Source organism: Rattus rattus, chromosome X (genome assembly GCF_011064425.1).
Source record: "Rattus rattus isolate New Zealand chromosome X, Rrattus_CSIRO_v1, whole genome shotgun sequence".
NCBI lineage: Eukaryota > Metazoa > Chordata > Mammalia > Rodentia > Muridae > Rattus > Rattus rattus.
The window spans coordinates 116,947,989-116,962,804 of record NC_046172.1 but is presented as its reverse complement, the minus strand read 5'-3'; the positions used below and the strand labels follow the sequence as shown (position 1 = coordinate 116,962,804).

Below are 14,816 nucleotides of genomic sequence, written 5' to 3'. Positions count from 1 at the left end.
TCTGTGTAGCCCTGCATGTCCTAGAACTTGCTCTGTAGTCTAGGCTGGCCTTACAACTCAGAGAGTCACTTCCCTCTGCCTCCCTAATGCTGAGAATTAAAGGTGAGAACCAAGGCCTCCTGCTCAAAATGCACATTTAAAAAGGCAAATTATTAAAACTGTTCATATTGGATCATGAATGTAAAAGCAAAACTTGGAAATAACTGATAACATTAATATTCAAGTGTTTGAAATGTTACTCTAGGAAACTTTATTTTACATCTAGACCACAGTTTCCCCTCCCTCCTTTCCTCTCAGTTCCTGCCTCCACCACTCCCCTCCCCCAATCCACTCTGTTTCTCTTCAGAAAAGGGCAGGCCTCCCATGGATATCCAGCAGCCATGGCACATCAAGTTGCTGTAAGATCTCCTCTTCTATTAATGCTAGACAATGCAACCCAGTAATAGGAAAGGGTTCCAAAGGCAGGCAACAGTTAGACACAGCCCCTGCTCCCACTGTCAGGAGTCACACAAGATGATCAAGCTACACAGCTGTAACATATGCACAGAGGACCCAGGTCAGGCCCATGCAGGCTCCCTAGTTGTAGGCTCAGTCTCAGTGAGCCACAAACGAGCCCAGGTTAGTTGATTTTGTGCGTTTTCTTGTGATGACCTTCACCCCTTTGGTTCCTATAATCTTTCCTCCCCCATCTTCCGCAGGATCCCCCAAACTCTGTATAGTATTTATCTGAATCTCTGCATCTGTTTCCATCAGTGAAAAACTTATCTTTGAAGATAGGCACATCATCCTTAAACAGTAAAAAACGTGATAGTCATGATAGCCTTTTTCTAAACTTTTGAGACAGGGCTTCACTTTTGTAGCCCTGGTGTCCTGGAAATGGCTTTAGGTAGACCAACCTGGTTTCAAACTCCATAGATCTGCATGACTCTGATTCCTGAATGCTGGGAGTAAAGCATGTGCTTCTATGATGCCCTGCCTTCATAATAATCATTACTATTTCATAATCGTGATAATCATTACTCAATCAGTGCTAAGGACATGCGCTATTTAACAGCAGACCAATCCCAATGGCATTTTGATGCCCCATGGAAATGAAATTTGTGACTGTCTTAAAGGCAAGGCATGCAGGTACATGTCTTTAAACCTAGCACTTGGGAAGCAGAGGCAGTTTGAGTATGAGTTTGAGGCCAACCTTGTCTACATGGCAAGTTGCAGGCCAAGCAATGCTGCAAAGCAAGACTGTGTCTCAAAAAACAAAAACAAAAGCAAAGCAACACCTAGTATATATAGTCAGTTTGATTAATGTCTTAACTGTTTAATGCCAAAACATGAACTCAAGCTCTTTAATACATTTTCTTAGAATGGACCAAGCAATTTAATAAGTATATAAAATGGATTGGAAGTGTTTTCTTTCAAGAGTCATGTAAAGTAGGCTTAGTGCTGCCCCGCCTGTGATCTCGGGTGCTCTGGAGGCTGGGGTTCCAGGACTCCCTGAGATTATAGCTAAGTTTCTTTTTGGTTCAATATTAGACACCATCATGGCAAACATGCTAAGACGTTGCCAGAAAAATAAATAAAATAAAACCAACGTAACTTTCTATACCTGAACTTTGTGCCTTTGGGAGTTATAAGTATACTAAAGCCAATATCCAACCTTTAATCATTTTTATTGAAAAATCTCCACAGTGTCATAAAGAAGAATTCACTGTATTACAAAAGAGGTAAATCCTTGACATACAGTAATAGTTGATACTAACAACTGGATTTTATTCTAAATAAAGGATAAGAGAAACAAACTAGTGACTAAAAATCTTATCATTTATACTAATACTTGTCTTAAAGCATGGCTCCTAGCTGACACTTGAACTGTATCGTTTCAGTTTAATTTCTTTCTTCAAATATTCTTCCCATCAAAAGAGTATGGACTGGAAAGAGTGATGAACATTCGCCATCCTCTGCTTTTACTATATAAAGAAAGAGAGAGAGAGGAGAGAGAGAGGAGAGAGGGGGGTGGAAAGGACATTATTTTAGTGATAGTCATCCATCAGGAAGTGCTTTCAATAATTCATTTTTCAGGTTTGAAATACAACTTACACATTCTTTCATAATTTTTCTCCGCAGCTTATTTATTTCCTCTTTAAGTTCACTCTGTGTCCCAGTAAGCAGATCATCATTCCTCTTCTCCAGGTCTTCCAAATTCTAAAATACAAAAGGCTAGTTTATCCCCATAGTATTATCTTTTCACCTCAAGTTGTAAAATTTTCAAAGAAAATTTCTAAAGTAAATTTTAAATATTGAATACACATTATTTCAAGTAAAAAAAAATCCCAATACAAGAAGATCCAAGTTCCTAACTTAATGTCAGTCAAATATAATTATAGAAGATCCAATGACATTCTCTGCTCAAAAATGGTTTGAGGGAATATTAAGGTCAAGTTGGGGAGAGGAGAGGGGAGACTTGGGCAAGGATCACAAAGTTTGCAAGCATAACTGGAGGACTGAGAGCTTGAAAGCTAGCCTGTGCAATACATACACTTTTTCTTAAGAAAAATATAAATATAGAAACAAAGCTGGGTCTTCTTAGCAAACATTATAGTAATTGTGAATAATTCAGTAATTTTCTCAACCATCAGGGTATAATCTACTTAAGACCAAAAGTCAGTTTGACATAATGTGACACGAATTTACTAAAAGGGAAAATAATCTACAAAAATGGATCTTTTTTTCAAGTAATTAATAGCAAAATTTCTATTTCTATTTTGTAAGACAGTATTTCACTATATTAACCAGGCTCAGGCTACCTTCCAACTCTCCATCCATCCTTCTGTCTGAATTTCTTCAGCACTAATAAATATTACATGTGTCTGCTATTCATTTAAAATGATATTTTAAATATTTTCTAATCATTTTTCACTGAGATAAATCACTAACCAAGTGACAAATACCATGTTAAGTTCTATGAAGAAAATAAAAGACGATAGTGCACAATTTGTCCTTTTTCCAAGAGAAAAATAAAATTTAAACTGAAATAACACACAAACTTTATATTGGGAATGAAAATGCAGCTGCCTATAAATATAAAGTGGGAAATGCTTCCACTTTGTGTGTGTGATGAAGGAACTGATCTGAATTAATGAAAAGGAGTTAAATATTTAAAGGAGAGGGAGAATAGCATATCCAGAGATACAGAGAAAATGAATATGTAGAAAGGTATGTGTATTAATGGATAATTAGAATAAATGTAACCTCAAAAGAGTTTCATGTTATGGGGTTTCTTCAGAACAGAAAATGGGAAGTTAATAGATTTATAGGAAAAAAGACATGTTTTAAAAATATAATATGGCAAGGCTATGAAGCATGGACTGAAGAATAGTAAAAACAGTTTTTATAAGAAGGATGAGCAAAGGATCATAAGAATATTAACATGATCTATTTGTGAAGTAAGAGTTAAAGAAATAATGAAGTACTACTGAGATTAAAAATGGTAGAATTTTAGTAGTTACTGAATGTGAAAACATGGGTATGAAAATTAAAAATTATACTAAAGTTCCTAATAGTAATATTTGACGATATTATCTAGAAGATACTTTTATTGGTACCAATTAACAGATTGTTTTCAGGGAACAGTAGAGCAAACTGGCAAGAACTGTATTTGTAAACACATAAAATAACTTGGGTAGAAGCAAAAGTTCTTTAAAATACTTATTTTAAAATTATTGTTTATATCTCAATTTACCAGCATATGCTTAATTCTCAAGCACCAACTTTTAATCTTTAACTGTTAAGTTCTGGGCTAACATGATTATAATTTGATATATTAAGTTATTTTAGCCATTGCAGTCAATCATTCTAAAATCTAACATACCAGAAGATAATTCCCTACTAAATTTCAAAAAAGGGTTTAACTTGATTTGGCTTCTTCCTGAGGCTAGAGAGATGACTAGGCAGTTTAACAGTACTAGCTGCTCTCCCAGAGGACCTGGGTTTGATTCCTAGCACCCACAAGGCAGCTCACAACTTTAACTCCAGTTCCAGGGAATCTTTTGCCTTGAATCTTTGAGAAGATCTATTTCAAGCCTTTCTTATTTAATGTATACTGGGATTACAAAGACAAAGATCATAGAAATGATATGTAGACTTTCGATTTTCAGTAAAAAACAATGACTAAGCTTGAAGTATGACTATACTACAGGTCAAGTATATATCTATAGAAAATTCACAACTTACCATCTTCTGTCTTTAATAACCACCATGAAACCATTAGAATGCTACAGATCTAATTATCACATCAATTAGAAACAATCCAAAATGGAAATTATAATATTCTGGTAAGGAAAATGTGCATTTTATTTTAAGGAACATAACATTACCTGTAAGAATTGTTCATGTACTTGTTTAATTGTTCTCAGTCTCTGGTTCTGAATAAGTCTAGATTGTTGAAAATTCTTCTCCTCCTCTTGAAAATCATTCTACAAATACAAAAGAAAAAAACTTTATTAACAATTTGGTAAGAGCTGGTTGTAGCTGTGGGCCACATATGTGCAAGGCTGTACCTCCCTCTGAGGTACAGCTTAAAACCTAAAACTTTAAATTTAAAAATCAATACTATTCTAAACTCAGAAAAAGACACTTTAAGACGACTGCCCTTAGTATTTTTCCTTTAGTGAGCCTTATGTCTAAGTGAGGATACTCTTTTTCCCCTCACATGCTATTTTCCCCCTTCATCAGAATCCTAAAATAACCCCTACACAAGGTAGGAAATCAACTTGAAGACATCACTCATTCTTGGACATTTCAATCTCTAAACAAGCCTGGATGTTTTTCATTCAACTCAAATAGCTTCACAGTTCTTACTTAAGCTTTACGTATAATAGATTAATTGCAAATGTGATACCAACCACTAGTTTCTCATATTGTTCTCGAAATTTCTTAAAATCCTCATCCCATCGCTCAAACAGATTTGCAAATGCCTGAGCAGACGCTTCATTAAGCTGTGCCCTGTAAAACATAGTAATGTTTTGTTTCATACTATTATGAAAACAACATTCAATAGTAATGCTACTTCTTATACTATCATGAGAACAATATTTGAGACAAAATTGAATTGACATACTATCACAGTATAAAGAGGTAATAACAGTTAAATCTTTTGATGGAAACTTCAGAAGGAAAATTAGATTTATATTGATTCCAGAAGTATTTTTTTCTAACATAAATGTTCCTTTCATGTAGCAGCTTTTGAAAACTAGGCAAGTTTTAGCACACGCATTATTTTAAAAAATTATTATTTCTAAATAGTTTATTTTTTATTTTTTACTGAATATAGATTCTCATGAAAATATCAAATGATTTATGAATACAAACATTTCACTAATTTCCCCACTCCCCATTTTGGCACAGCCAGAATTTAGTAGAAAACAAGATCTAGGTGTTTAACATCTTCTTGACCTTTCTTTACATTGTCAGCCATGGCTAACTAGCTAACAATTATTAGATTCTATTCATCTAAAATTTATCCAACTAATTTCAAGAGTGAATACCTAGGAGTAATAAACCTCAATTGTTACTTAAAGGAGAAAAATGTGATCTTCACTGGCTTCTATGAAGGCAGAAGGTCACAGAGTTACCTTCCTAAAGAAAACTCAACTCACTAGACTCGCAAATAAACAGAAGATGATATCATTTTTCTTGCGTGATTTATATCAGTATACATTAAAAATTGATATAAACATGGTTCTTAAAAAACTTACATTGCATCTTCATGTGAGTTCCAAACTTCTTTCATTTTCTGCTCAACTCCCGCAAAAGACTGTCTGGCAGTTGTCTCCAATCTTTGTCTCTTAGCACTAAGAGCACGGTTAATGTCAACTATATTAAAAATTAATGTTGATTAGAATTCAACAAAGAAAATTATTCTGTTCCTACATATTCAAATAATTACAAATTTGAGTAATGTACATTCATCAATAGCAAAGACATTTACAACTACATTTTAAAATATTGTCAACATGATAGCACACAAATTTCATACTTTGAACATCTGGTATTTTGCATTTCCTAACCAGGTCTGTTCTATCAGCAAGTTCTATGAAAACATTCCAAATTTAAAACTTTGAAATCTGAAACATTTCTGATCCCAATCATTTTGAGCAACCACATCACAATCAGGCTTCTTAAACTGATAATGTTTAGAGAGATGATAAAAATGAACTAATAAACAAAACAAAGGGGGAACTATGAAATAAGAATTAAATAAAAATTTAGAAAACATTTTATACTGGAAGGGCATGTGTGAGAGAACAAAATGAAATAAGTTTATTAAAAATAGATCTAAAAAAGGTTAAACCTAGCACCTCAGAGGCAGAGGCAGTCAGTTTCAGGCCAACCAGGTCTACAGGTTGAGTTGTAGGCCAACCTGGTCTACAGAGTGAGTTCCAGGAGAGACAAAGCCACAGAGAAACCCTGCCACTAAAAACCAAAAGAGGTAATTCAATTATTAAAATTACTTGTAAAAGAAAGTGCCAATGAATAGCTGGGGCTGTTGTTCAGTTGGCGCTTGCTTGCCTAGCTTGTCTTTTTAGTATGCTTTGGTTATCCTTTATATTTCATAACACTTGTATAGGGCATTTTTACCCTGATGTGCATCAAACAGTTCATACAAAAATTTAAATGTCAAATATTCGGTGGTAGCCAAGAATGGTAGTATACACCACTAATTCAATCTGTGGCCAGCCTGGCCTACATACCTAGTTCCAGGCCATCCAGAGCTGCACAATTAAACTGTGACTCAATAAGGAAAAAAAATCTTCCTTTTACCAGTTACTTTTAGTAACCATAGCAAAACTCTATTATATCAATAATTTATCATTCATCAGCTAAATAAAAATTGTTTCCTATAATAAATATATGAAAGAGATGATCTCAGCAGCTATAATACATAGACAAAACAACAGACTATAAAACATGTACTTCTTTAATACTTAAATACTTATAGGGGTCTAATATTAACTAATTTTGTATGTGTGAGGAAGGGTTGGCTACATCTAGTCCAGTGCACCACGAACCTGGTTCCCACTAAGGCCAAAAGAAGGCACTGGATCCCCTTGGACTAAAGTTACAGATGGCTGTGAACCATCATGGGCATGCTGAGAATCAAACTGGATTCCTCTAGAAGATCAGCCAGTGCTCTTAACCACTGAGCCATTTCATCTATGAACTTTTTAAGAAGAGTACTGTCCCCTTGGTTGGCTTTGTCTGTCTCTATAATGCCAACATCTGTGAGGTTAAATCCGATAATCTACAGTGTTAACGCCAGCCCCATACTAAGACTTTCTCAAAACAAAGTAAACAACAGTGAATATTCTCTTCAAGAAACTAGTATAACTGATCCTTTACATTGTTCTTAAAACACAAGGATTTTTTGGCTCACATTTTAAATTTTTTACTGTTTATCAAAGTTTCACATTATATTATAATTTATTAGAATGAAAATAATAACAAGGAGTTATTTTAGAAGCTTCAATTTTATACTGTCTGCTCTAAAGAAAGGACTACAGTATAAATCTTAAGAAATAAATTGAATTAAAAAACTAATACAGACAGTAAAAGAAGAAACTGATATACAGAAATATTACATCACTTCATCTGTTCAAAGATATATAAAGACATTTCCTATTTTCTTCTGAAATTCCATTAAAGTCACATATGTCTAAAAACATCGTTTTTACTTTTCTTACTATGGAAACATTTAAGGAAGGACATCTATGATGCTAGTCAAATATTTATGAAAAATCTTATGAAAACAAGGCACTGAAGAACAGATATATAATGCACTGGCTAACATATTTTATGCAAATTTTTATGTAGTTTTAAACAATTTTGTAAAAAATTAAAGATATCCAAAAACATACCTCCAATATTTCCAAGAATAACCTCTATCTTTTCCCTATGAAGAAACCACATTTTTAAAAAATTATTAAAGCTGGCACTGTAGTTCAGTAATAGAGCATTTCCTAAGCATGCACAAAACACTCTGGTGGATATCACACACCGTTTAAGGATTCATGAGGTAGAATAGCTTGGGAGAAATAGCAAATGTCATATATTTTATGTATGCTACTTGTTACATAAAGCAAACATTTCTTGAAGTACATTATTCGACAAACATAATCATTTAATATTTTACCCCGGATCTGTAAACAGTTCTAAAGGACTTTTCTTTCCATGTGAATCAGATGTTGAACTCAGTTCTGTTGACAAGGAAAAGAAAAATTTTGAAATTTTGAAATTGAATGTTATTTTAAGAAAGTGAAATTAAGCCAGTTATGGTAGTGCACATTTTTAATCCCAGCACTTGGAGGCAGAGACAGGCAGATCTCTGTCAATTTGAGGCCAGCCTAGTCTGTAAAGAGGTCCAAGACAGCCAGGGCAGTAACACAGAAAAACCCTGTCTTGAAAAACCTAAAAGAAGAAAAAAGATATTGCAATGAAACAGTATATTTTATGTTCTTTTACAGACATTTGACAACTTAAGGTTTTGTATTAGATACATGAATACAAAATTTTCTTTGACAGATGAAGTCAGACCACAATTCATGGCCATTCATAGAAACAAATTTCCAAGTCTTTCTTGGATAAAATTATATAGCAAGTTACATATTTTATTGATTAACATGTTAGAACTTCGAAAGCTAGACTATGTGGATTTCTAGAATTTTTAGATATGGGAATATGAAGACCAGATGAGAGCACAGTACATGGAAGAAACTAACACATTTTCAGTGTATTAGGTTCAAAACAAAAGAACTAGAAGACATTATCAATACTCAACAGTTAGCTTTCATTTTTTAAAAAAAGTTAGTATTATGTGTATACACACACATCAATGTGGCAATCAGAGGACAGATTCTTTGCTTCCACTATGTGGGTTCTGGAGAATCAAACTCAAGTCCTTTCTAGCTCTCCGGGCAAACACTTTTACCCCCTGAGGCAGCTTGCCAGCCCGCAACATCTGACACCTTATACCTTCAATGTCACTCCTCTGTGAAGCACTGGGGTGCTGAAAGTCGTCATCAAAAGGATAAAATGTTAAATTCTCTTCCTCTGTTGGTGTGCTTTCAAATTCTTCAGGGTCCCTGTGTCCTCCGTGGGGAAACATAATTGTATGTTTTCTGTTTTAAACACAATAAGAAAAACAAATCACTCAAGCCATTCAAATCCACAGGCATTATTTAAATCAACTTAGAAAATTAACATATAAAATCAAGATGTTCTTACTTGAAGACTGTTGGTTTTCTTACTTTAGTGGATCTCAGGTAAACAACTTGTCAATTGTCAAATGAAAAGAAGTTAAAGCAATGGTGGTTTAACTTGGACCATGTTTATACCCGTTCACTCAATGTTCGGAGTTTTATGCATCTTTTTGCTAGTTCTTAATAAATTTGAGCAAATATATGTTTGTATGTCATTTTCAAAGATATATACTGCTGGAAAATAGAACACAAGCATGCCAAAAATCTGCTCCGAACAAAATAAATATTAAAAGCGAACAATTTTTAGCACTGGGGACATAGCTCAACAGTGCAGTTCATGCCTGGCATATTAAGAAACCCTTGGTTCCTCCCAAGCACAACCCTACCGCTAAAGTGGAGGAAGGTCTTGGTAAATTGAGATACTGAAGACTGCAAGGGCAAAAGATTGCAACCTTAAGGCCTACCAAAACTAGGCCAGCCTGGGCTACAAAGTAAGATCCTATCTTACAAAAGTAAAACAGAAAAAGTTCCATGTGGTAGTACATTCCTCTGATCCTAGTATGCAGGAACTTTAGTCCAGAGACTCACTGGTTTGAATCTATCTTGGTTATACAGTAATAGCTGTTTCTTCCATTCTTTGTTATTCTAGGCCATGCCCTCCCCACTCACTTCCTATTCTCTGTCCCCTTTGAATTTCTTTGGTCTTTTTCTCCCTTCCCAATTTTGGACTGCACCTGCTCTGCAGCTCCTCCATACCCCCAAACTCTACCAGGGCCCCTAGAACCCTCTTCCCTGGACCCTTTGCGACTTCCAGCTGCCCAACTCTACTTAGCTCCTAGCCTCTCCAGAGCACCTGCTCATATCTAGCTCCTTTCAAATTTCAACTCATCTCTGCCTTCCCCTGATTCTCCACATCCTTCCACAACACCTCAGCATCCATTTCCTCCTTGCTCCTCACTCTTCCCCAGATCATCCTTATGCCTAGCCCTTCCCCCACACACTAGCTCATCACCCCTAATCTTTCCTTTTCATAATCCCCAGCTCCGATTCACTCCTTTCTCCTACCATCTTCCAATTCCTCCTCTCTCCTATCCCCTCTCAGCTCTCCTCCTTCATCCCAATCCCTCGTCAGCTCCTGAACCCTAAGCCTTTCCCCAGCTTCTCCATACCTCCCTCATCTATTTTTTTTGCTTGCTTCTCATTCCCTGTCAGGTCTTCTTCTTCCCTAGTCTCTTCCCAGATCAGCATCCTATCCATCTTCTTTTTCCTAGCCTTTCTCAACTTCTTACTCATCTATCACTGCCCCAATTCCTTCTGCTGCTAAGCTCCTCTGGTTCAACTTCCCCACAGCCCCTCCTCTTCCTAATTCCTCATCACCAGGTATTTCCTCCTTGTTCATCCCAATCCCTACTCCCCAACCTCTACTATCCAGTTCTGACTCCTAGTCCTTTCCCAGCTTCTATTCTCTCCCACTATCTCCATCCTCTCCCTATCCAACTTCTTTTCGTCCATTTCCTCCTTGCACTTTACCCCTGGCCAGGTCTTCCTTATCCATAGTCTCTCCCAAGTTCTCCTCATCCATCACTGCCCCAGCTCCCAGGGTCTCCAAACTCCTCTAGACTTTCCTTCCTTCCACTCAGGCTTCAACCTGTGCAAGGTCAATACTCGACAAGCTTAACCACCTCCATTTTCCTGTTAGCAGCCTCTGCCAGGTTCGCCACCACCTTCATTTTCCTGCTGCTCTAGCAAGATTCATCACTGCCCCCATGGTCTTGTCAACAACCTCAGCAAGATTCACCAGTATCTCCCTATTTTCCCATCGAGACCTCAATAAAACTCACCACCATCTCCATTTTCCTATTGGTGACCTCAGCAAGATTTACCGAGGCCTCCATTTTGGCGTTGGTGACAAAGTTCATCTCCTCTCTTTTCCCCTAGGCAAGCCTCCATTTTTCTCTCAGCAAACTCAGCAAGGTACACCATGGCCTCCATTTTGCCACTGGCGATGTCCGCAAGACTAACCACCACAAGGTTTACCACCGTCTCCATTTTCCCCTTCCACAAGCTCAGCAAGGTCCACGACCGCCTCCATTTCCCCCTCGGCAACCTCAGTAAGTTTTGCCGTTGACAACCTTGGTAAGACTAATCACCACGAGGCTCACCACCGCCTCCATTTTCCCTCAGGCAAGCTCAGCTAGGTCCACCACAGCCTCCATCTTGCCGTTCGTGACGTCGGCAAAACTAAGCATCACAAGGCTCACCACCACCTCCATTTTCCCCTCAGTAAGTTCAGCAAGGTTCAACACTGCTTCCATTTTCACCTCAGCAACCTCAGCAAGGTTTACCAAGGCCTCCATTTTGCCATTGGAGACCTCGGCAAGGTTCACCGCCTCCATTTTCCCCTTGGCAAGCTCAGCAAGGGTTACCACGGCCTCCATTTTGCCATTGGCAACCTCGGCAAAGTTCACGGCCTCCATTTTCCCCTCGGAAAAATCTCCATTGTCCTGTCAGCAAGCCCAGCAAGGTCCACCACTGCCTCCATTTTCCCCTAGCAAACTCGGCAAGGTTCACGGCCTCCATATTCCCCTCGGAAAATCTCCATTGTCCTGTCAGCAAGTCCAGCAAGGTCCACCACTGCCTCCATTTTCCCCTAGCAAACTCAGCAAGGTCCAACGGCCTCCATTTTGCTGTTGGCTACCTCTGCAAGGTTCACGGCCTCCATTTTCCCCTCGGAAAACCTCCATTTTCCCCTCCGCAACCTCAGCGAGGTCCACCATGGCCTCCATTTTGTGGTTGGCTACTTTGCAAGGTCCACGGCCTCCATTTTCCCCTTGACAAACCTCCAATTCCCCCTCGGCAAGCTCAGCAAGATTCACCACCGCCTCAATTTTCCCCTCCGCAAGCACAGCAAGGCACACCATCATCTCCATTATCCCCTCGGTAACCACAGCAAGTTTCCCAACCGCTTTGGTGGCTTTGAGCAACGCCAGAGATTTGTCTCACAAATAAAATGGCGACCGGGACCAGGCCTTCCCCAAGGGTTCACGTTCCTCCCCTACTTCCTTCGCTTTCACTCTTACATTATTCCTTCCTTCTCCCTTTTCTTCTCAAAATCCTTCCTTTTCACTCTTCCCCCTCCTCCACACACTTTTCCTCACATTCATCCCCTCTTCCCACCAGAACCTTGACTGAACCAAGTTTACTGTCCCGACAAATAATCACCTTTACACCACGGGTCAGGTTCAGTGGCCTTCGGGAAGACCTCCGGTTCCACCGACGCTCTGCTTCAATACTGCGAGGAGAGGCTGAGGTAAGCGAATTTAAGTAGGGAGGTCTCAACTAGGAGCCTCGTTGATTGGATGAATGCTGCGCACATGCCGACCAGGATCCTTGTTGATTGGATGAATGCTGTGAGCATGCGTGTGTGGGCTGTTAGGCTCTTTTTCGAGTGTAGCAGAAATTCAGGTGTGGGAGGGACACCGGTGGTGGGCAGCTTTTTGAGGGGCAGGACTTGGATGTGGAAAGTGGATTCACAGGTAGGGATCAGGGTTTTGTGGGCAGAAAGTAGCACCATCAATAAGGAGAGGGATGTGCGGGAGAAGGCAGGAGAAGGCGCGAATCCAACAGCGTAGGACTTGGGTTGTATGGTTTGGTACAGGATGAGGTACAGTTTATCAGAAAAGACCAGTTGGGGTGAATGGTTGGGACCATTAACCAGCCCATTAGAATTGGTTTAAAGGTTTAGATTTGGGGCTAGAGAGATAGCTCAGTGGTTAAGAACATGTGCCGTTCTTCCCAAGGGACCTGAGTTTGATTCCTAGCACATCGAGGGGCTTACAATTCCCTGTAAAAATGCACAGCTCCAGGGGACATCTGACACCTTGGAGTTCTATGGGCACTTATGTTCATGCAAATATACCCTTCCATATACATAATTGAAATAATTTTTAAAAAAATAAAGAGAATAAAAGGTCAGGCAGTGTTAGTACATGCCTTTAACAGCAGCACTCAAAAGTTTGAGGCCAGCTTTGTCTACACAGTGAGTTCCAGGACAGTCAGCTGCTGAGTGAGATACCAGGGTATACTTATCTTTTCTTTAAAAAATCCTTACCCTAAACACTCGAGACTATACTTGGGTCCCAAAAAACATGAGTAACCCAAGACAATTGGAACAAAAACTTTCAATTGGCTAAAACTAAGTGTTATGGTAGTCTCTCCATAACAAATTAAATTTTTAAATTTTAAAAATGTGTTTGGACATAAGGATAACTTCATTAAGATGAATAAAGAACATAATTTAAGGAACCAGGACACTGTTATCTGTACTCGTGATCACTTGGTATTGATCACATTTCTAAATTTTGCTATTTAAATGTATGAGAAAATGAAATTTCTTGGAATATTTTATATTTTTCTCATCATGCATACTTTTGGTTCCTGAAAACTTGTAGTAGCCATATGCTTTTCCATTTCTGCAAAAATATTTGCTTGTGGGGTTATATTGTATCTTAAAACTGGTTGCTATTAAACTTCTTACTGACTTATATATCTTATTTTTGTTTTCTTGTAGAGCTTAGAAGTAAAGGGAGGTCTTGGGCATGTGAGGTAAACACTTTTGCCACTGAGCACCAGGTAATTTGTAGGCCATTATGCTTTCATTTGGCAGTTGTCCATTTTTCTACCTTGGTATTTGTGGATTTTTATTTAAAATTTTGTCTTAATTTATTTACTATTTTATGTGTATAAGTATTTTGCCTACATGTGTGTACGTGTACCACATATGGACCTAATGCCTATGGAGGTTCAATCTACAGGAACTGGTGATCCATGTAGTTTTATGCTTCTACCTTTTGTTCTGGGATTGGCTGTGCTACCAGCACCAACCTGGCTTCTGTTTTATTCTACTCACCTTTTCTCCAGGAGGTGACTGCACACCAGCCCCTTCCCAGCTTCCCTTGAATCTGCCGTAAAACACACACACACACACACACACACACACACACACACACACACACACACACACACACAGTTTACTTTTGCAACTTGCCTTCTTGGCACGATTGCTGAGCATTACTGTCTCCTGCCTGGAAAAGTGTGCCCTTGTCAATATTTTTATCTCCGTCTCTCCACCTGACCTAAAGTTCAGTGGCTAGTCCACCTAAGCCCTGTCAAACATCCCTGACCCCCGCCTGTAGTAATGGCCACAGACCCCAGCTTTCCCCGAGACCTCACATGGTTGTTGTGTTCTTCTCTGTACAAAGCATGGCAGAAAAACCCTCTCTCCTTTCTTGTGTTCCCCTTTTCCCCCTGGGACCTGGAAGTCCCTCCTATGCCTTCAACCAGCCATTAGCTCCTGGTTTTCTTTACTAACAAATCAAGAACCAATTAGAGAACAAGATGTTAGCATCAGAATCACTCCCTTTAGACTGGAATTACAGATGATTGTGAGCTACCATCTGGGTGCTTTGAATCAAACCCCTGTCCTCTGCAAAAACAACAAGTGCTTTTACCCACTCAGGCATCACCATAACTGTGGTATTTGTGATTCTTTGTTATTGCCTACTA

At 38.5% G+C, this 14,816-nt stretch overlaps 1 protein-coding gene across 1 annotated transcript; it reads right to left on the bottom strand.

The window, feature by feature from the left end:
• Positions 1-1,767: 1,767 nt before the first annotated feature.
• LOC116888170 (synaptonemal complex protein 3-like) lies at positions 1,768-11,300 on the bottom strand. The gene is made up of 9 exons (XM_032889492.1): positions 11,230-11,300; positions 9,025-9,170; positions 8,186-8,249; positions 7,911-7,945; positions 5,751-5,868; positions 4,899-4,998; positions 4,371-4,469; positions 2,095-2,199; positions 1,768-1,964 (listed from the first exon to the last, which is right to left on the bottom strand). The coding sequence occupies exons 1-9, from the start codon at positions 11,298-11,300 to the stop codon at positions 1,962-1,964; spliced, it is 741 nt and encodes a 246-aa protein (XP_032745383.1). The 3' UTR covers positions 1,768-1,961.
• Between the last annotated feature and the right edge of the window lie 3,516 nt (positions 11,301-14,816).